The sequence below is a fragment of the Talpa occidentalis genome, unplaced genomic scaffold (assembly GCF_014898055.3).
Source record: "Talpa occidentalis isolate TD23 unplaced genomic scaffold, MPIMG_talOcc4v2.1 talOcc4.4, whole genome shotgun sequence".
Lineage (NCBI taxonomy): Eukaryota > Metazoa > Chordata > Mammalia > Eulipotyphla > Talpidae > Talpa > Talpa occidentalis.
The window spans coordinates 98,257,951-98,281,188 of record NW_023604295.1 but is presented as its reverse complement, the minus strand read 5'-3'; the positions used below and the strand labels follow the sequence as shown (position 1 = coordinate 98,281,188).

Here is a 23,238-nt window from a genome sequence, read left to right as displayed (position 1 = left end):
GGGGGGGGTGGTGAGGGAGGGGCAGGGAAAGGAAGGACTAGAGTCAAAATAAGGGGGGGGTGCAATTGTATGGGGAATATAACCACAATGAAAATGCATACATTGTGCAAAGATGAAAAAAGATGTAAAATAAAATATTTAAATAAAAAAAATAAATGGACAAGTTAGAGATTAGAAAGTTAAGCCACTTCCCCCAAATATGCAGCTATAGAGTTAGAATTCGACCCTAGGTCTGTGATAATTCAAAATATGGATTCTATTCTGCCATTCTTGAAACCCTCTCCCAGAACCATAGGCCTGAATGTGTGTGCCAGGGCCATGGCCCCAACGTGTGCCCCAGCTTGTTCACATCCCCAGTGTTCTGTGAGATGGTGTTCTCCGAGAGGTGAGAGCATACTCTCTATTGTATGTATACTCCCCTGCTGCCCAGGGGCTTGAAGGATGCTCTAGTCTCCTTCTTCTTGCCCCAGAGAGACCAGCTATAGCCCCTTGGCTGGCAGGACCAAAGATTTGGAGTAGGAACATGGGAATCAGCCACATGAGTATAGAATCCTATCTCTGACTCTTTCTAGACTGTGTGGCCCCCATAGGATACTTGCCCTCTCTGCTCTCTAACTCCTCATCTGGAAACTGGGGAGAATGCTTTACATCCAAAGCTGGCACATAGTAGGTATACAGTCAATGAAAGTTGTGATTACTGAAGGCTGGGTATGCCCCTGGAGGTGAGCAGAGGGGGACACTCAGGGAAATTTCAGACCTGGACTGCTTTTGAGATCTCCTTGGGGCAGAAGTCCCAGCTGTCACAAGGACAGGGTCTGGCAGGGAAGACCCTTTCTGTTCACACTTCCCAAGGCCATTCTGTGCCCTGTTTTGAATGATCAGCGGGATGGTCAGTTTCCATGAACAGAGGAACTCACAGAGGCTCAGAGAATCTAGGTGGCTTGTCAAAGGAACTCAGCAAATCTTTATCCCCAGGAATGTGGGTATCACAGTGAAACTATGTAACTCAACAGCCTTCTTGGACCCCTCTTATCAAGGCCAGTTCTGCCTTCCCTTCCAAATCCACACTTGTGCTCTCCTTTCAGCAGCCTAGTATGTCCTCAGAGCTCTTCCTCTTGCTTGGCCTATTGAACTAATTTATACTAGTGTGTGTGTGACCCTTCTTGTCTTTCTGTTTACTCCTATGGGTGCCTGTACTTTATAAGGATGAGATGCCAAAACAAAAACAAACAAACAGAAAAAACTACTCTAGGTAGAATCAGGTACCAGAGCAGAGAGATTTGGGGGGAGGCAAAGAGTATTCCCTAGAGTACTCACACTGCCTTAAATATTGGCTGAAACATAAACTGATGGGTATTTTACACTTTTGGATCAGCAAAATTGCCATCTCAAGTGGTTTAACTTAATAACTGCCATCTCCTTACTGACACATGCATGCACTAGCTTTTCAGTAGGAAATTCTAGACCTGAAGGCCAGTGTGCCCACGGCTCCAGTGGCCCCTGCTGCTGGACAAATAGCCAAGTGTCTCTGAGTTTCTGGTTTTCATCTGATTACAGTGCTCACAAGTCCCTTCCTACCCCCAAATGGAGGTAAGATCGAGTGAGATATGCAAGTGTGAGCTGGTGTGGACATTCCTGCTGCTTGCTAACTGCCTGGACCTTCCACTGTGCTGACCACTTCTGGTTTCTCTTTCTCAAGCTTGATAGCTTCAGTTGGTTTTGGTGAGAATCCAGCCCCTTCTTTCCTCTGCTCTGGGTGAGGCACTGGCTAGTTGATCCTGGGTGCCGCAAGATGGCTCAGTTGTGTGACCCCCAGGGGTAGCAGCCTGGTGGGGAGTACAACTCACTGCCTCCTGCCTGGAACCCTCTTGCTGCCCTGGAGGCCCATGGCCACGGGTCCTGAGGCCCTAGGCAATGACTTCTGACAAACCCAAATCTACCCCAGAGCAGCTCCTCCTGTATGGCCTGGGAAGAAGGGGCACAGGACTCGGCACACAGAGGGGCTGTGTAGACGTCAGAATCCCCAGCCTCTGTTGCTGGGCCCTGTCCTCTCTGTCCGCGCAGAGAGCCTTCCCCAAAACATGCCTTGGTAGGCTACTGTTTCTCTTTAGGCCTTTCCTTTTGTTTACACCTATTTTTCTGGGCTGGATTAGAAAGATGTATTTCTGGGTAGACATGAAATTGGCCACTTTAGGTCGGTGGATTTGTCTGCAAGAAATAGAGGGACTTTTAGAAGTGAAAGGAAGGGGAAGGGGTGGGTAGACGGTGTGGGCGTGCAAGGGAATTTTGTAGGATAGAAAAAGGTTTGGGGATGGAAGGAAGAGTGAGAGATGGGCAGGAGTGTGGGGTGGCAAGGAGCTGCCAGAGCCAGTTTTCCTCTATGGCACCCTGACAAGTGGTGAGCCCTAGAGATGTGGAGGGGTCTGACTTCTCCCAGGAGCCCTGATTCTCCCATTTCCTGAAGTGAGTGGCCTGCCTCTCCCCAACACCGGTGCTGACCCTGCTATGGGGTGACCCTGTTGATGGTGAGCACCAGGGGCTGAGTGGGGAGAGGGGGGGGTGTTCATCCTCCTGGAAGCAAGTCCACCCAGCATGACTTCATCAACTAGACATAAGATGACTACAGTGATAGTGACGCAGCTCCTCCGCCAAGCATTCACCATGCAGGGTGCTGTGCTGAGGGCAGGTGACCTTCCCATGGTCCTGGGAGGCGACCTGGTTATTCTTCATATGTAGAGTTGAGGACTCTGATGCTAACGAGGGTTGAGAACCCATCCAGGTCAGTGTGAGCAGCTGAGCCAGGATCCAAACTAACCTCTCCTGAGTCCTATCTGTCTGGCCAGGGGGCACCTCGATATCCAAGACTGCTTTATCATTACAAAAAAACAGAGGGGCATTTTTAGAAGTTGAGAAAGAAAGAGCTACCAGTGTTGATTGTATAGGCCTTAGAGAATAACGGAGAGTTTGAAGAGGCTCCCAGAGGAGCACAGCCTGGTGCAGGGGAGCGGGGCGCTACATGCAGCCAGGCTGGAGGAGAGAGCTGTAGTCACCCATAGAGACTTCCCAGTAGGGTCCACAGTGTGGACCTGAGAAGCACGTGCACATGGCCCAGAGCCCTGCGCTGACGTGTGTCTGAGGGGTCCTGCTGCTGGGGCTTCTGCAGAGATGGGATGAGGGTTAGAGTCAATTGGTAGTGAGGGGAGCCTTTTGGGAGGGAGGTTCTGAGGGGTGAGGTTATCAGGGAGGTAAGGGGGAAAGGGAAGAAATGTTGGGCAGGGATTACCAAGACCCCCCTAAGGGATACGGGAACATCTGAATTTGCTGGGTTCTGCAGGGGTGAAGAGGGCTGAGGTGCAGGGCAGGGGTGCAGGGGTAAGAAGAGCAGGGTGGACAAACCTGGAGACATCCTGCATCAGAACGGGAGAGACACTGAGTGACTGTGTGCACTTGGTAAGCAGATAACAGGAAGCACGTAGACAAAGCATAGCCAGATGCCAATGGACAAAGCCGGGCATCGAGGACTTGCACCAGCACTTGGCAGAGGCTGCTGGACGGAGAGATAGGGGACCCTCCCTCTAACACCTGTGGCTTCCATCTCCCCTTGGGGTAAGGTGGGGAGAGGGAGAGGAAGGAGTACTAGATTGATTGGGAACTGATGAAGAAAGTCTGCTAGAGGCTGGGTTTTCTGAAGGTGTGTGCCTAGATGATTGTCTGCCAGCTGTGGACATGGGGTGCAAAAGCTAAGCTAGGTTGGGAAATAAAGAAAGACACAACTTTGTCACCTGGACCTGGGTGTGGAAATTCACATTCCCCTCTGCAGTGTGTGTAGCTCCTCTCCTTGGAGTTAGGTCTCCTTGATTACAGATGGGGAGCTGAAGCGCAGGGGGTGAAGTAGCTCAGCCTATCCTCCAGTAAGTGACTTGGGACTTGCGCTCATATCTGTCTATGTCTCTTCCTTGGGTCTCACTGTCTGTGGCCTGCCTCCTGGGACATAGCCTGTATCCCCAGGAAACAGACACAGGAACCTAGAGAAGCAGTCCTGGCCACACATGCGGCCCAGTCCCCCAGATGCTCAGCACCACCACCTGTGGACAGAGCTGGGAGACAAGGCTACAGTATGCAAGACTGCTTGGGGCGTTTCATCCCCTTCCAGCATAGCACTGGCCACTGCTTAGGAGGGTGTTACTGGAGGCTGCTTGAGGGCCAGGCCCCATGCACAAAAACACCAGAATTATTTGTCATTTGAAGGCATAAGGACATGGTAGAAAAATCTTGATGAGTCATTCATGGAAGATGATGCAAATCCCCTGGCCTCTGGTGTAGACATCTCCAGTCAAAAGATACCATCTCCAGATGTGGTACCCTCTAAAAATAGCAGGTGGAGTCATGTTCCTTAGCTAATTGTTGTAAGTAGTCCCTCAGTGCCATCTGGATGTGGGTCTCATCAATATACCTGGATGTTGCCCCAATTTTCTGCACAACGGCTCTTCAATGTTGGCCCCATAACAGAGGGGTGGCAGCTGTCTGCTCACCCCCTCACCTGCTGGCACCCACTCTGCCTCCGAGGCATACTACACTCTCATCCCATAATCCCTGAGGCTTCCCAGAGGAAGCCATTCTCCCTGGGAGAAGACCCTGGGAGCCTCTGGAAGGCAAGATTCTGGCAGACCAAGGCGATTTCCCTTTCCCCATTCACAGAAAAGGGGCTGCTTTCTCTTTTCTTCACTCCAGGGGAAATGCGGGCCAGGTCACGTTACTGGCAGATGCTCTGAGTGTGCAGCATCTGCTCCGGATGGCTATCCTGCCAGCACCTCTGGCAGCCAGGACAGGAGATTTATGTGTGGGATCATCTCTTCCTTGGGTGGTGGGACTCCTCAGGGCAGTGCCCACTGAAGACAGGTCTGAGACAGGCACCAGGCTGTGTACTTGGACCCAGCTGGCCTGGGACTTTGGACAGGCCTCTGGGTAGATCAGCTGGTCTCCCTGAGGAGTGAGAGAGGCAAAATCCTCAGAGGTCATCTGGCTCATGATGAAGTGTCTGCTTGCGGGGCTTGGGGGACCCGGCTAGAAGGTAAGGTCCCAGTCGATGACGTGAAGTGGAAAGGGAGCAGGGTCCCTGACTGGGGCATCTTAGTTCTGTCCCTGCCCACCCCGCCCTGCCTTGGAGATACAGAGGGAAGGGAGTACAGAACGTCTTCTAGGGAAGTAAGGATGGCCCTTGGAGTGAAAGTCACAGAATGTTGGAATCAGAAAGGGTCTCTCAAGGTCCCAGGTCTTGTCCTGATTATATTTGCAGTCTTCTATCAGAAAGGACTTCATCCCAATTTGGGACAACTAGGGTTCAGAGAGGGAAAGTGACATGCACATGTCACCCAGAAAGATAAGGACGAGCTGCATATCGACCAGAGGGCTTGAGACATTAGTCCTGGGTGCTTCTACTGGTTCCCCTAAAAGCTGCTCTTCTCTGAAGACTGAGTCTCCAAATAGAACCAAGCTGTGGGTGCCTGGGCCTGGACATGTGGCCTGCTGCCCAGCTGAGAGGCGCTCCAGTGGCCAGGACTCCTTGGGTCAGCAAATATTTCCGAGTGGTGTGCGCATGTTACGTGTGGCCCCTGTTCTCCGAGGGCTACGGTCTGGCAAGGGAGATGTCCCAGCGGAGGGCCAGTGCTGTGGCTGAGGGGTGCTTTCAGTGTCCTGTGACTTTGCACATGCTGTACCATGCTCAGGATGGCCTTCCATCCCTCTTTTTCCTGGAGAACGTCTACACAGTATGCAGAACTTGGCTCCTGCTTCACTTCCTCCAGGAAGCTTTCCTCCCCTCTCTCTGCTATGCCCTTCAAGTCGCCCTTCAGTGTGCACGCACACGTGCACATTAGCTTTCCTCTGTCAGGGTGTACTGTCTAGCTTGTGGGTAAACTGAGAGCCCTTGAAGTGAGTGATCATTTGACCAGTGTGAAGACAGTGTTTGTTGAATGAATAGCTGCGAGGCCCAGAGGGAATCAGCAGTGAATAGCTGCCCTGACCTTTGATCTGTGTCCCATTGTGATGCATACAGTCTTGAACTAGAACATGTACAGTCCTGAGCTATAATGTGAGGAGCTCCCTGTGATTCAAGTAGGGGCTTCCTGTTGGTGAAGGAGTGGTCCAGAGGAGGGTCCTGAGTTGAGCTATACAGGCAGATGGAGGGAACAGCAAGCAGGGAGAGGCAGAGGAAGCAGAATTCTGCAGAGCACTTGGAGGTTAGGGAAGTTATGTGGGAGCCTAGCTGTGCAATCCTGGAGCAAAGAGGGAGTGAAAGATAGAGGTGAGCGGAGTCTGCAGCTGCTAGGGGTGGAGGGCCCCTGGATCCAAGCTGTCTCTGTGAAGGACACAGGTCAGAGAGGCCAGCATACCCACCAGGAGCCTAGCCCAGACCAGGGGGACTTTGGGTGTCCCCACCCCATGTGTTTAGGCCCTACCTAGTGGCCAGTGGGCATCTTCACCCAAGGCAGAAGTCCAGACTGAAAGAGCATGAATATAGGGATCTGGGTGTCCTCTGCACACCTGCACATATATCTGCCACTTGCCTGCCTTGGGCTCCTACCTAGGCATCATTTTGGGTTAAGTCTTCTCTCACAGTGCCAGCACACCCAGAAAGGGTAGCACTTTAGACTTCAAATACCTCACGTGGGTCGGTGCAACTAGACTGGAGATATTCAAGCCAGTTTGAGGGTCCTGAGAGGCTGGGGAGGTGAGAGGCCCAGGGGATGCAGGCAGGAGGACCACAGCACCAGCTTGGCCCCAATGGAAGCCTGGGCCTCTGGTCAGGTCACTTTCAGCCGTCAGCCCACAGATGAGGGACCTGGCTAGGGCCCAGGGTCGGCCTCCGTGAGTACACTGACTGCAGGGCTTCCATTGCCAGAGAGCTTCTGTGTCCCCAGAAAGAATGCAGTGGACGTTTTATGTACTGGCGTGGAACCCTTTCCAAGAAATGTTAAGTGAAAGAAGTAAGTCATAGAACTACATCATATGTTGTATGAAACATTTTTGTGAAACAAACAAAACACTGTAGAGGTGCTTGGAGCTGTCTGTGAGTACTCGGAAATGTTCTGGAAGGAACCGCGGCCAGGTAGCTTACAGCAGTGTTTCCTCTGGGAGAGGAGTGAAATCGACGAGTGTTTTATGCTGTATGCTTTTACACTATTAAGGTTATAATTAATTCAAAATAACGTTGAACACCCTCAGGACAAAAGCGTGCTCCCCACCCCCACCTTAGGGCCCCAGCCCCTACTCACACCCCAGCACATCTGAACACAGGCCCTGTCCGTCTGATTGGGGCAGACCTGGGCTGCGCACCCCCTGGAAGCTAACTTTCCCATCTGAGAATGGGAATGAAGATAGAACCGCCACTCCTCGCTTGCTCATCCTGATTGTGGTGGTCACATGTGGACTTGGTGAATGACCAAAGATGCCACATGGCTTCCATGTGGCAGCCAAGGACAGTGCAGCCACGAGGGTCCTCCTACGTTTAGGTCCCAGGCAGAGCAGGCAAGGAGTAGCCTGTGGCCGCTGGATCACAGCTGAGGCTGTCGAGGTCTGGGGTCTTTTGGGTGGTACCTGGCTGCTATCCTCCACTGTCACTTTCTCATGACACCTGGAGCCACGCAGCTTCACTTTCCTCCTTGGGAGAGGAGGGAAAAAACAGCTACCTTGACAGAGGGCTCTGAGGGTTAAATAAGATCATGCTTGTGGATGTGCATAGCACCCGGTGGCATCTGTACATGCTTGTGCCCACCTTCATCCCCACTGATGCTCGCCGGGCAGCCCTGTGCCTCCTGGTGGCCCCTCAGGTGCAGAGGTCAAGGCATGCCCACCAGCTCTCAGCGCATACGCTTGGCTTGTGCTATCCCTCTGCTCTGGTACAGAAAAGGTACTCTCAGACTTGGCCGCCACTCACACGCTCTTAAAGAGTATCCCTGAGGCTTGAAAGGGTCCAGCAACCTAGGATGGTAGTGGCAATGCAGAGAATTGTGGGGTGCTCAGGAGGGGTGTATGCAGGATTCTCCTGAAGCCAAGGAGGACAGGGCATATTACAGGCAGCTCCACACAGTATAAACAGCAGCACCTCTGCTGGATAGCTGGGACCCACCTGGACCGTCTTCCACTCCCACCTGGCCATGGTACCTCTGCCAAGCTGCTCATGGGTCAAACCATGTGTTGATCCCAGCTCTGACCACAAGCTCTGAGAGACAGATTGAGAGGCCACACAAAGCAAAGTCAGAACAGAGTAAATGCAACCCAAACCCTTGCAAGGGTGGGGTGAGGTGGGGTGCGATCAGCTGGGGCCTGACTCCCTCCTCAGCTGCCCTCACTGAAGGGTACCTGTGTGGTGCTGGTGGTGAGAAAGGCTCCTCTAGAAACATCCATAGAACAAGACCCAGCCCCCTTTCCTCTGGTGCGCCGCCGGCAGCCTCCCCCACGCACATTTTCTGGCCAATTTGTTCCTTAGTTTATCTTTGACCTCCATTGCAAACTGGCTTACTCTGACAAGGCTTTGAAGTCAAGCGCCTGAGTCTCCCCCTCCAGGCCTGGGCTCGGCCCAGCTGGACACGGGCTGAGTGCAGGGCAGAGGTTGGGGTGCACATGGCTGGAGGCAGGAGCACTAAAGGCCCCCACAAATGGGCTTGTACAGGCACAGTGGGGCCAGGGTGGTGGCCAGGAGGGGATCATTGAGGCACAGGCTGTCGAAACCAGGGCTGGCACTCAGATCCTAACCCCAGAGACTGGTGGACTCTATTTCTGGACAGTAGCCACAAAAGGATAACACATGGCAGGTGTCAGATCTACTCAAATTTGAACTTGGAGGGTTTTTTAAAACACACAGTACGGGGGCTCACCCAGAGTATCTGATTCAGCATATCTGGGAATTTGTGTGTCAGAATTTGTATTTTGAGTCCGTTTCCAGGTGCTGCTGGAGATGGTCTGGGGACCATTCTAGAACCACTGCCTGAAGTCCTTTGCCTCCCTCCTGGATCTCCAGGAATAGGGAGATGCAGGCCGAGTCCACTTCAGAAAGCAAAGGGAGCATGGAAATTTTGTTTAATCAGGGTTAACTTCAGGATCAATAACATTTGCTGAGTTTTTAATTGGATCCCAGTCACTTTACCTGCACTGTCTTTGTGAATCCTTATAAGGATCTGGCTGAGTGGAATTATCACTCCTACTTTAGAGAAGGATAATCCGACTCATGGAGTCGAATCCCCACAACCCCCCTAACTCCCTACAGACTTGAAGCAGAGCAAGGATTTGAACGCAGGCAGCAGGGCCCCAGAGGCCACATATTCACTGCAATATCCCCGGGCCCCTCCATACAGACAGGTAAACAGCCACCAACGAGGGTTGACGTCAGACCTGGAGAAATGCATCTAGGGAAGGCCAGGAAGTCCAGGGCAGGGTGACCTCTGCCCTTGATGCTGCTGGCTCAGGCCAGGGCCTCCTGAAAGCCAACTGCACTAGCCTGACTACAGGATAGACAGCTAGGAGGAGGGAAGAATGAGGGGTAAGGAATGAGGAGCCCAGGTTCCCCTCCTGACTGCTGTGCCGGCTACTCTGAGTCCTGTCCCTTTCTGGGTCAGCTTCAACACTGAGTAAACGAGGTTGCTGGAGAGGGAAGCGCTGGCCCATCTTGCCCTAAGCTCTAAAGGTGCTCCATGAAAAGCTCTGTCCCCTTGGGTCTGGGCAAGTTCATGATTGCCCTTGGCCTTGGCCACCTGCTGAAGCCAGGCCCACTCCACGTATGCTCGGGGGCTGCATGCCTCAGAAAGATGTAGGGACTGAGGCCAGACCCTGACTTTCACAGAATGCCATTCTGCATCCCGCGCTGCTGGATCCTGCCAGGACAGACGGCCAGGTGTGCCCCAGAGGGAGAGAGAAGCAGGGCTGAGCCCCTTGTGTTAGCTCAGTCCTTGCCGATAGCATCGGGAGTGCTAAGATGTTGGCTTAGCGCCTTCCTTTTTTTTCTTTTTTTCTTTTAAAGCTGTTTCTGAACCTCCTTAGCCTATATTTTATTTTTCAGTTGAAAGTGCTCCTCCCACCTCCTCCAGTCTATTTGACTGTGCATGTAATTCCTGGACTGAAATATTCTCAATGATGTGAGCACATATGTGTGCATCTGGGTACATGCAGAACCTGTGGATACATGTAAGTGGCTGTCTCTGCAGGCATGTATGTTGTCATGTGTGCACACAGGCCCAGGTACACACATGCGAGGGTCTAAGCACAGGCTGCCTGGCTGAAATTCCCAGATGGGCACAGACCCCTAACTGTGAACAGATGTGCTCAAAAGGCCGGGTGGGGTGCAGGGGGGAGCTGCATCTGTTTGGCTGCCAAAGGTGGCCAGTTATGGAGGCCCAGAAAGGAGCCTGGAACACCTTGACCCAGCAGAGGAGCACCTTGCCCTTGGTGCTGCTGCTGGCTAGGAGGCCGCCTCTCCCAGCCTGTGCTACAGCGTGCGGGGGAGACAAGGCCACCAAGCTGTTTATCAAGCCCTTTGAAATGGTCGGGGGCTGTCAGCCAGGCGGGTGGAGGAAGCAGTGCTTTCTGGCCTGACTCTGGGATGACCCGGCCTCTTGCTGTTCTTGCTTCTCTCTGGCCATCCACCAACCCATCCTCACAATGCAGTTGCCTGAGAAAGGAGTGGCTCTCCTCCCCATTCACTCCCAACCTTATGGGGCCAGGAATAGTTCCTGGAAGATGGAAGGTGGGGTGCCATGGAAGGCCTCTGCATCTCAAGGAAGGCCTGGGAGGAACAGACGGATGGTCTCTGAAGGACTGGACTGTCTGCTTTCCTCCGTAGTTATAGGGCAGCCCTGATCTCCCTCTCAACCCAAGAGTGACCATTATGAGAAGAGAGAAAATGACAAGGAACAAGAGGACAGCCACTGTGAAATCCCCTGTGTGAGCCCGGACTTCCAGTCCAGAGCCTGGTATAGCCTTTGACACATAGCCAGCAGGCCCTTGACACATGGTCACTGATTATTTAGTAAGTATTGTTGAATAAAGAATAAAATAATTAGATGCTTGAGCGGGGTAAGAGTTGATGGATAAGAGGAATATAAAGAAGAAGCAACTGGAAAAATGTCCTAGAAAGAAACAAGGAGCCCAGCCGGCTGTCAGGGCTCCCCAGGGTGGTCGGTGATGGGCAGGAGAGCGGGAGAAGGGTGAAGAGATAGGTGAAGTAGCCAGCAGTGAGCAAGGAAGGGTAGGTGGAGGGAGATGTTTGCCCCCAAGTTTGCCAGCCACAAATGCTCTGGAGTCACACGCACAGTACCCCCTGCCCAGTGTCAATGCCTGGAAGGTCATCCCCGGGCCAGCAGGCTTTCTCCACTTTCCCTCCAATGTGGGCAGCCTGGGAATCACGGTGGGAACCCTGAGGCTGGATTCTTTTTTGGGGGGTGGTGGAGGAGGTGCAGGTTCTTCCTCTGCATCTTCAGAGGAGTACGTCATACCTGGTGGGGTGAGGGTGGGACAAAGCACGGAGCAGAGGGCCATATGGGCGTGAAGCTGTGCTTGCTCGGAGAAGGGAAGTGTCATCCATCATCATGTCACCCATCACTGTCACCACGTCTGCCATGGGGAGCTATCTGTCCATTCTGCAACTGTAGGAACTGCCTAGTGACACCAAGAGGTTAGTAGTAGGGGTTTGAGGGCAGAGATGGGGAAGGAAGGGGCCCAGAGATGCTTGACACCAGACCCCAAGGATCAGGACAGGGCAGGACGGCTCCTTGCAGGAGATGGAATTTGATTGACCAAGATTTTAGTGGCAGTAAATTGCATTATCTGCAAGGACCAGTTAGAGAGGAGACATTCTCTGTTTTTTCTTAGTCGGGAAAGATGTCCTATCTTGGGCTGCTACGGCTGCCACCACGCATTAGGCTGCCCTTGGGCCCCCTGCATGGAGCAGGGGAAATTAGAGCCAATCAAAGCGATTTCAAGGCAGCAGCTCCTTCTCAGCAGCCCATGGCCATGCCTGTTTACCAGCCCGCAGCCCCACTGGCCTGATACCGCAAGCAAATGGCCCCTAATGGGGACCAGACCTCCTCCTGCCCTCCCACCTGCCTGCCTGTGCGCTGAGCTGAGTGGTGCCCTGGGGCCCCTATCCTGCCTACAGCCCCAGGGCCTTCTCACCCCTGTTGGGCTGGCATTGCGGGAGGTGACAGGGAGTGATTAGGACTCTGCAGATAGCCCTTATTTTGTGGCAAGGAGGGGTCCTCCAGCCTGGCTGGTGGGCACAGCAGGCTCAGCCCCACCCCAGGCAGCTGCAACCAGGCCATTTGTCCACTTGAATCTCCGTGCCTTCCTCTGTCTGTCATCAGAGGGTGCAGGGATTCTCTTCCCGCTCTCTGGGTGCTAGTACTATTGGAGAAATCCTGCATGTCTGCTGTTCCCATTCGGGTCCTCATCTCAGACTCCATTTCCCCAGCATTGACTCGGGACCTTAGCATTCTTCCCCTGTGATTCTTGGCCTTGCTCCCTCTGGGTCTTCCAGCCCCTGGCTCCCTCTACCCTCCTGTTCTTGATAGAACTTCTAAAGCACATTGAGTGGTGTCATATCTTTGCTTTACCATCCTCAGTGGCTCCCCACTGCCTTCAGCATGAGAGGCAAAGTGCTCAGCCACCCCTGGGGCCCCTCTCTGTCCTGTCCACTTCCCAGGTCTCCTTTCTTGAATGGGCTGGGGCTAAGGTGGGGAGAGTGAGGCACTTACGTCAGGCACACAATTTAAGGGGATGCCCAAAAGCTCAGTAATCAAGATAAATGCTTCAGTACAATATTTTTAGAATCAAAATTAATGCAAAAAAATGTGATAAACAGAATATCAAAAAGTATGAATCAAGATATAGATGGAGAGGACCGGAAGGAGAGTTAGGAAGTGAGGTGAGCCATGCAAGTGGGGGTCAGAGCCTGTCTTTGTGTGGGCCTGACCAGCCTCACCTTCACGCTGGCTCTGTATTTGCAGGCACCGACCTCATCCTCCACCATCCAGCTGGGCCCAAGGAACTGCTGAAACATACCCCCCAGCAGCACCCCAGGCCTTTCCAGTGCCTCTCCTCTCCCTATAATTCTCTCCCATCTTGTTCATCCGAATCCTTTAAAATTCCTCCAAAGCTCAGCTCTTGCAGCCACCCCCTTACCCCAGGCCAGGTTAGGAACCCTTCTTCGCCCCAGGCTACTCCCCACAGCCAGGCACCGGTGGGCCTCACTGGTTCCTCTTTACACCCACCTTCAAGCCATTATGGAGCCTGACGCAGAGGCAAGTAAATGAAAGCGCGACTGGGCACATCCTATTTCAACTAGAGCTTTAGGCTCCCAAACCAAACAAAGCACTTGAGGGTCCCTCAGACCCAGATGAGTCTACATGCCACCAGCATCACAGAATAAACGTGTGAAATTTTGGTCCAACAAAGAGACACCAGCAGTCTTTAAAAGGCTTAACAATGGAATTTGATCTATACCTTATAAAACACTTTTGTTTCCTCGTGAATAAATTTCTTCAACTTTCTCTAAAAGATAACATAGGAAGCAGGAGACAGTTCAGGCCAACCATCTCCAAATAAGGCAAAATCCCTCTTTCCTCTATTTTTAGCAATGACTTTCCCAACTGCAAGAAGGCACCATTCCATGAACCTGCCTTGCAGAAATCCACCAACTTCCAGAAACGTTTTAACAACTCGAAGATTTGCATGTGCATGAAAATCCATGACCCCATTTAGGTAAGGGGTCCCAGACAGAGCCCGAAACTGATTTGGGACCCAGTTGCCACAGACCCATGGCAGACTGGAGAGCGAGGTTCCCCCCAAGCAAACCCGGTTTTGTTGTACTGGGACAGCCCACCTCCCCAGCCTCCTGGAGAAAGTAAATTTTGCGTTTCCCTGATGCGTGATGGACTTGACATCAGCGCATCTTCAAGAAGTTATAGTCTCTGAAAAACTGAACGCTAAGAAAAAAGAAACTCGCTAGCTTCATGAAGACCCACTGAGAGTCAAGCCCGAAGCAGAGGATCTGAGGGAGGAGACATTCAGAGCGCCTCACTCTTGTGGTCCAATTTAGCCTGGAGCCACATCTCAATGGTGGTGGGGGGTAGATGCGTGGGCTCTCCTCTGGTCAAGTCAGGAGCTCTGAATGTCTGCTGACTCATCTGGTAAATGGGGATAACTTTAGGATGAGCTAATCAATATGAAAGCCAGACAGCCCAGCCTCGCCTCTGTTGCCAATAAGATTTTTATGGCCTCCATGATGTTGTCTCCTTATAATCTGTCCCTGCAACAGGCTCATTTTTTCTCCTCAAATTCCTCTGTGTTTGGCTAAGAACAGTCTGTTTTTCCTACATTTGTCAAGTTGCTTGAAATTCCTAATGCTCATTCATGTTCTTTCCAAGGATTAACAGAACACCCCTTGCTTGTCTTTCATCACACTCCCTCTGCACGTGGGGTAAAAATTATATTTCAGTAGAGCCCTGGCTATTGATGCACATAAAATGGAGACTTTGGCGAGTCTCACTTGCTTGGGTCAGAGTGGGAATGAGGCCGAAAAGCAGGCCTGAGCATTTTTAAATGACCTGCGGAAAGAGAGGGGCCTCTGCCCACACGGGCAGATGTGCACAGCTGTTAATGGAGAAGCCCTGAATACTGCGACCAGCTCAGAGAAACGGATACCCGCAAATGCTTCCTAGTGGAGTTAAGAATTTTTTGTTGAACGTGCCTTTGAACTAAGGTCATTTAAGTATACAACAGATGTTCCTCTGAGAGAAACAGACTTATAAAGTCAGGAACACAGAAGGGACCTAATGGTTTACTGGGGGTGGCACATGAAGTTCATAGCAGTTTAACTCCTTTCAATGTTAAACAAAACAATGACGCAATTTTATGCACAATAAAAACCTGTCAAAACAATCATCCTGGGCAGTGGAGGTCCTTTCAGTCATTCTTCTTCTAAAGATAAACTGAGGGCACAAGTGACAGACATTTCTGGCTCTTCCATGTGATTGAAGCAGCCAGTGTGGCTGCTTAGCAGGTCAAGGCTGAATCATCCAAGGATGGTCAGACTGAGGCTTGGGGGAAGAGAGAGGGCAGGCAGAAAACAAAAAGGCAGAAAATTCATGGTCTGTGTGGATCACCAGCCTTGCTGGCTTTCCACCAGTGGAATCAGGGGGCTCCTGGGAGTTGGGATTACTGGGGAGACGGGCAAATCCCACTGCCCAGTAAGCCTGTCCAGCATCCGCCTTCGCATGTCACACTCCCCCATTAGCGCTCCATTAGTCATAACGCAAATAGCTTTTGAGTGTCCCTGAAGTGTCAAGCGTATCCATTGGGGCTCAGCATTGCCCTCTACAGGGGCTTCTATGGTGTCTCCCTGGGAGGAACCCTGAAGCAGGGCAAAAGAGTTGAATTCAGGGGCTTCCCCGGTGGTGCAGCGGTTGAGCGCTGGGTTGCGAGTCTGTCCTCGGCCTCTGCGGCGCCGGCTCGATCCCCGGCTGCTCCCCGGCCACCTGAGGAGGGTCCCACATGGCACGCAGACCTCTCCTGCCGCCCACTGCTCCCCTCAGCAGTGTACTTCGGTCCTTCTGCCTGCTCTGCTCCCCGCTCTGGCTCTGGTGAATTCTCTCACCCTCCCGCGCTTCTGACTGTACCCAGTGCATGTATAAACAAACAAACAAACAAACAAACAAATAAATAAATAAAACATGCCTCTATTAAAAAAAAAAAAAAGAGTTGAATTCAGGAAGGCTGGAGTCTGAATCCTAGCATTTATTAGTTGCGTGTTCTTGGACAAGTCACTTAACCTCTCTGAGCTTTATTTCCCTGTTTATAAAATGGAGGTGGTCATGCTTACAAGATAAGATTCTTATCTTATTGAGTGAAAGAATGGGTGAAAATTATAGGCTAGATTGGCAAACTCCACATGCACAAAAAACAGATGATTCTTCTGGGTCTTCAAGACGCGGTGGCTAATAAACACGTAGATGCTGTAGAAGCGGATTGGAAGGTGTGCTAATTGGACTGGGTGATCAGGGCTGGCTCCCTGAAAGTACAGGCCTTTAGTTGGGGCTAGTAAACTTTGGAGAGGGGAAGAGAGAGCAGTCCAGTCAGGCGGAACCTAGCAAGTAAAGGTAGGTTGAGAATAGTGAAGGTGTGCTAGAGGCACAGTATGGCTGAAGCATAGGGTTCAGTGAGTAATAAGCAAAGATTAAGGTTGCCAAGGAGGATAAGATACAGACTATGGCATGTCTTGAATATCAAGCTTAGCTTTTTTTTTTTTTGAGGCAGCAAGGGACCACTAGCTTTTTAAATCAATGAAAATAATGGCATTAATAATTAAATCAATAATCTAATCATATTAATTAAATTATTATTAATTAATAATAATCAAATTAATAACTACTGGCATTTGTATTCCAAGATTTGTCAAGTCCATGAATGGATAAACCTGGCATGCTCATCCCCCACCTATGCCTATTGCAGACATTGCTAATCAATCTGGAGTCTAGGAGACAGTTAGGAAGTTGTTAAAATACTCTGTGTATGAGGGGATGATGGTGTGCCCTGAATGAGTTTGTTCAATTACTTGACAGCATGTAGTGCTCTCTACATTTTTTTTTTCCCTAAAGGCCCACAGGGAGAAAGGGCTGTTTCTGAAGGTACAATTATCTTCATGTTTGCTATTCCTGGGACCAGATTCTGGGTCTGGAAGCTTTGCAAAGCTTCCAGGCCAGGCTATGTTCACTGTCCCGAGCAGTCTCTGGCTCCCCCTGTTGGTTCCCAGACTAGAATCTTGCCGTTGCTGCTGGAGTCCAGCCGCCAAGCCCTGGCCCACAGGGACAGAGGCTGGGCTGCAGGACTGGACCCCTGGGTTGGAGGTTCAGCAGGAAGCAGTGAGTTGCGGTTTCCCATCTGCCCCCTCTTTGGCAAAAATGCACAGCTGAAATGTCTGACAGTTTGGGCAGGAGTTTGGCAGGCTTGACCTCGCTCTGGAAGGGAGATGGAATTTTCCTGAAATGACAAACCATTTAAATCTTTAGGACTTTCTAATGTTACTAAGGTGCCAGAAATAGAAGGCAAGTCTGCTTCACATTGTTGTGATTTCCTTCTTTATTTGCATTTAGAGCCAATTTTGATCCATAGGGATGGCAGCTTCCAAAGCTGAGTCCTGCCTCTGCAGGCCAGGGAGAAGCGTGCAGGCCATGGGGAGCTGGGCCACGGCTGGTCAGGACCCAGGCCTGTGTAAGCAACTACCTCCTTCCCACCCACCCCCTTCTGAAGCTATTCCCCCTGCCTCCACAGTCACCATCGTCCCTCCTGAAGGGCTGAAGCAGCCTCCTGCATGGACTCCCTGCCTCCTCTCCTGATCTGCTCTCTCTGCCATTCATCATTCCATAGGGCCACCCGGGGATCTACTTAAAGGGCATATTAGCAACAATGAAGACTGATTCCGATGCTCTTTTAGGTATTTGGCACACAACAACCCAGTGGGGGTGCATTATCACTTTCATCATGCCCATTATATAGATAAGGAAACTGAAGCACAGAGTGTTTAATAGCTCACCCGAGAAAACATAGCTACCAGTGGCAGAGCCGGGACCAAAATCAGCTTCTCTGGATCCAGAGTCCATGCAGTTAACCACCATGCCCTACTGGATCTGCTGGTACACAGCTTTGTTCAGAATTGATCTCTGGCTTCCCGTTGCACGTAGGATAACACCTAGCCTTGCCAAGCTGCAGGATCTTCCCAGGAGCCCATCCTGAACTTTCTTGGACTATTTTCCTCTTGCTTGCTCTGCTGTGGTCAGCAGAGCCTGGAATAGAGTTGCTGAATTAAAATACAGGATACCCAGTTAAATTTGGACTTCAAGTAAACTTTTTTGATGTAAGTATATCTCATGCAATGTCTGGGACATACTTACACCAAAGAAATAGTTGTTGTCTACCTGAAATATAAATGTATTGTGTGTGCATGCACATGCATGTACGCTCGTGTGCCACTAAGCCACTTAATCTGGCAGATCTAGCCTGGACTCTTTCTGTTCATTCAGCTACCATCTCAGAACCTTGCTGCACTTGTCCCTCTTCCTGCAGTGCCCTTCCCCCATGTGCTAGTCTGACTCTTCCATGTCCTTTGTGATTTTTCACGTAGGTGTCTCCCCTTTAGGGAAGCTTTCCATGATCACAAGCTGGCCACCAGCAGCACTTGGGTCTGCGTGCCACTCTGTTCTTGCCAACAAAAGAGTGAGAATCAGTGCTCTGACCATGGCACTTGTGCCCTGACAGTGGCTCACTCTGAACCATGTACAGGGTACCAGGGAAATAAACGCCCTGTTCGTTTTCACTTAGGGCAGAGGTTTTCAACCATGCTGAGTCATACCACCCTACATGCCTCTGTGATTTTACACAACATACTAGGCCCAAGGGAATATTTAACAATTCTCCTTATTAGTTAATTTGGTACAAATTAGTAAGCATTATGGGTGCATTGGTGAAGGAAACTCTATGGGGACTACACCTGACGGGGTGGGGGAAGCAAATATTGTTTAAAAATGAACAATGATGTAAAAAATAAAAAATTAATATGTATATAAAAAACAAATTAGTAAGCATTTATGTCCTAATAGCTTAATAGCCATTTGAAAAAAAAAGATACATATAAATTGAAGAAACAAAATGTGTATCTTTAATAAATCACCATTATCCCGTTTACTAATAGGATGGATATGCCTGTTGCACACTCCCCAACTTTTAAACCTAGGAATGATGCTGGCCCCCACCATCCTTATTTCCTATTTACACTGATGTTTGCACCAGTACAGCAACCACTGAAAACCTGGCTTTATGAAGAAATGGTGTTAGTAAAGTGGAAACTATTTAGTACCTTGAGCTGATTCTGGTGAATATCATTGTGTTCCCTGGAAATAGTTAAATCTCACTACTTGTGACAGTGAACACACTGAAGCTCCTTGGTGTGCCTTGCTATGTGTTTGGGGAACCAGGAACTTGGTAATAATTGGCAACTATTGGGGTGCCAGCAGAAAGGAGATGATGCCTGAACAAAATTAGGGCTCGGATTGGAAAGACAGAGGAGTGGATTCCAGGTAAGTCGCAGGATTCTGGGATGTAAACATTAGTAATCTTTGCCTGAATGTTGAATTTCAAAGCCATCAGAAGAGAAATACCTTTTAGCAGCTACTTCCCGGTGCTCCCTACCAAAAAACAGTGTGCTTATTTGCGATGAGAGACTGAATTGCTATTACATAGAACCATTTCATTTGATTTCTGTAGGTAAATTTGTTCACCACATCAATAATTAGTTCAGGGGTTCTTAGCCTCTTTGTACCTGACTGTTGATGACTATGAGCCCTTCTCAGGATGAGAGGTAGGAAACTTAAATTCACTGCTGGCCTGGTCCCTAGTTTTTGACCATTCTCAACATCAGTTTCTGGCTGAGGTGTGAAAAATGCCAATAGTTTCCCCTACCAAGTTGTCCCCATGAAGACATCCTGTCCCGGAATCAAGGGTTCCTGTTGCTGCTGAGCAAAAGTGACTAGGGTAAAAACGACCCCCATTGACTTGAGCCAGGCCCCCTTCCTCTCATCCTGGAAGGTCCTGGCTTGACCCAGTGGCATCTACATGCCGGGATGGGATGGCAACAAAACACATTTTTTCATCATGGCTCTTTCTCTCCAATCTCCGCTCAGGGGGAGGGTTATGTCCTGGTCTCCGGGCCATCCTCTCATACTCAGACCTACGCATCTGGCTTCTGGCTTACCAAAGCCCAGAGGAAATGTCTGCGGGATGAGTCAGCACGGGCCCCAGGTACAATTCCTCTTGGCGATCGCACAGGCTTATCAGAGTCCAGTGTCCTTGTTCCCCAGCGAGTAAGTTCAGACAATCTCATCCTGGAGATTATGTTTCAAGCCTCTGTGTCGGCCTGGGGTTTGATAACCACCTGGTGTAGTGGCCTTCAACTCCCCTCCCAGGGAAGCGTTGTGTTTCAGAGCGGCCTGCCTGAGGACGCTGCACAGCCAGATTCTGGCCAGGCGGCAACCAAGTGCCAGTCACAGCCTGGGTCAGACAGAGGTGGTGGGCAGCTGCCTCATAGCTCAAGCACTGGGAGCTGGGGCATTTTCTCTCTCCTCCGACTGTTTGTACCAACTTTAGAGGCCCCTCCAGTTGCGCTGATATTTGCCATCCACAGCACCATCAGTGTGATAGTATCAACCATTTTAAGTGGTATTTATTTGTGCCATGCATTGTTTTACACTTATCAATATATAATTGCATTTGGTCATTGTGATCATTTGATATGTCATTTAATTTCCTCCATTCCCATTTTACAAATTATAGGATTGAGGCTTACGCCAGATAAATAACTTGCCCAACGTCACTTTGCTGACCAGTGGCAAAGCTGGGATATGAGCTAAGACAACTTGATAGTCCCATCCAGACCCTAATTCTTATGTTGCCAGATGTCCTGGGCAATGGAGGAGGGGAACTTGGAGTCTCTCCAGTTCAAGTGTCCTCCTTGACCAATGAAGACCCCAAGCCTGCGTTCACCTGATGACAACAGGGAGGTTCCAAACCTGGTCTTCTTTTTTTTTTTTTTTTTTAAGATTTATTTATTCGTGCATACAAGAACCAGGGTACAGGCCAGATGTGTGGGAGGGTGAGAGAATTCACTAAAGACAGAGCAGGGAACAGAACAGGCAGATCGACTGAAATACACTGCTGAGGGGAGCAACGGCCGAGACAGGAGAGGTCTGCCGCGCCATGTGGGTACCTCCCCGGCTGGCCGGGATCAAACCCGTGCTGCAGAGGCTGTAGACAGCTTCACAGCTCTGTGCTCAACCGCCTGCGCCACCAGGGAGGCACCAAACCTGGTCTTCTTATCTCTTGGGCCTTCAGCTCTTTCCAAAGATGTCTAAAGTGTTTTATTTTGTGGCGATGGTGGCCTTTGGGGATAGGGGAGGAGGAGGCTATTTGGTGTTTAGCAATCCCAGAATTGATAGTGGTGGCAAGATAGTGGCAGCAAGGTCATAATGAAGGGTCCTGTCATGGGCATTGCACACAGTCTGTTGAAGTCTCTTTATCAAGTATAAACTGGTTCAGCCCTCCGATGGCCATTGGGCAACAGAGACCAAGAACCCTAAAGATGTTCCTTCACTTACCCACAATGCCACTTGTAGGGATTTCTCCCAAGGAAATATTTTGGAATGCAGGCTGAGCTTTTTATGTCATTACTTTTGCAATAACACACATCAAGCCAACAGACAGGGCTGACACTCAGGGAGCATGTCCACCATGGTTTGGCTCCATCTAGGAAGGCTATGCAGCCTCTAAAATGGTGTTGAGGGCCTTCCTGGTGGTGCAGGAGCTAAAGACAGTGCCGTGAAGCTCCCCCCAGCCACTGCAGCATGAATTCGATCCCCTGCCAGCCATGGACCAACCCACATGGCGCAACAGACCTCTCCCGTCTCCCCGCTGCTCCCCTCAGCAGTGTATTTCAGTCAGTTTGCCTGTTCTGTTCTTCACTGACTCTGGTGAATCCTCTCACTCCCCACACCTCTGGCCTACACCCTGGTTCTTGTACGTGTAAATAAATAAATCTTAAAAAAAAAAAAAAAGGTGTTGACAGGAGAGCTTGATGAAAGGGAAATATCTGCTGATACAAGGTTAAGCCAATGGGAGAGGGGCTAGGCATAGATTGGCAGAATGATAAATACCTTAGGATCTAATTATGACAAAAAAGGAAAGGATGAGATAGGGGATATTGGGAGGGAAAACCCCATGATGTCGATTACCTCTCTGTGTACTTTTCTGTCTGTACAGCTTTCTGCTGATTTAGCTCTACTTGTGTAGATGGAGAAAAACAACCAAGCAACCAGTCACAACAATAAATAGAAATAAAGATTCCTGGGGTCAGTGCCTCTCCAAACTGGAAGGACAGAGATATCTCCCCTCTTTTTGGCTCCCACAGGGCCCAAGGGAGGGGAGGACTTGGGGGCCATCAGGGGCAGTGGCTCATGGAAATGACCTGAAAACTCATTGTCCCAGAGCAGCCCCCCAGCTATCCACACTGGACAGAGGAGTGTGGTGGGGTGTGAGGAGTATGGCAGGGACACAGGCACTACTTTCCTGGCTGGGGTACATCTTCTCTACAAAGCCCACTAAACTGACGTTACCTATTACCTAAGGTGGGCCCAGCCCCTCTAAACTTCCCAGTTGACCCCCAGAGAAGGCACAGGCTCACTGAGAGCTGGCCAGGGATTGATACTTAGCTGGGCCTCCCTTGCATCTCCTCTGAAAAATCAAACCAAGTCTTTGTTGCCATGGAAAGTGCTAGACTCTGAGTGAGTAGGAAGAAGCAGAGCCTCCCAGTCAGAAGTGGCCTGAGTGCAGGTCCAGCTTGAGGTTCAGGTTGCTGGGGGAAGGGTTGGGAGAAACTCCTGTGTGGGCCAGGAGAGTTAGCAGTACCCAGACTGCTGTGCTTTGGTAAACCTGCCAAATCAAGGTCACAACTTTATTGGACACCTATGTCCTGTGGAACTGAGGTTTCAAATAACTTGTACCCCATGCATGGCTCCGGGGAGGTTGTGAACAGACCAAGAGAGAGGAGATGGTGGCCCTCAGTCAAGTGGGCTCCAAAAGGCCTGTGCTGGCTGGGTCAGCATCAGTGGTAGCTCCTGCCTATTGGGGCTTATCTCACTGTGGTGGACTCTCCCTGAGAACTCCACAATGTCCCCACAGAGTTCAGTAGTCTGGGACCTGCCTCAACCCCTGGCCTTCCACCTGGGGGAACCCAATGTGAACAGTGGGCACTATCAGCAGAAGAACCTGGCCCCAGGGAGATCCCAGGGTGTGAGGAAGGCGATGAAGAGCCTGCGGAGCATATTCGTGTGGTGGTGACAATGAGGCTCTACGGGTAGAAACCAGAGATGCCAGGGCCCTCCTTTGTCCTTGAGATTCTGTCTGGCACATTCCCGAGCCTCCTCTCCTCTCACCTGCAGATGTACGGACCGGAGTGGTATTTCTGACACTGGAGTCATGCCGATGAACATCCAGATGTCACACTGTCACCTTCATCGCCCTGGCGCCTGGGTCTCCACACAGGAGTCTGACTCACCCCCTGCCCCTTCACCTGGGTGCAATCTTGGGTTTCCCTTACTGGATTGCAACAGGACTCCTCTCTCTCCATGGTGGCTGGAGCCATCCTTG

General features: G+C 50.7%; 1 protein-coding gene across 1 annotated transcript in view; it reads left to right on the top strand.

Moving 5' to 3' along the window:
* Positions 1-22,929, top strand: part of LOC119258206 (uncharacterized protein C12orf29 homolog) — a 71,691-nt gene extending 48,762 nt beyond the window's left edge. The window contains 1 exon segment of the mRNA XM_037526663.1: positions 22,771-22,929. Coding sequence (XP_037382560.1) covers positions 22,771-22,929 — 159 coding nt within the window.
* The last annotated feature ends 309 nt before the right edge of the window (positions 22,930-23,238 follow it).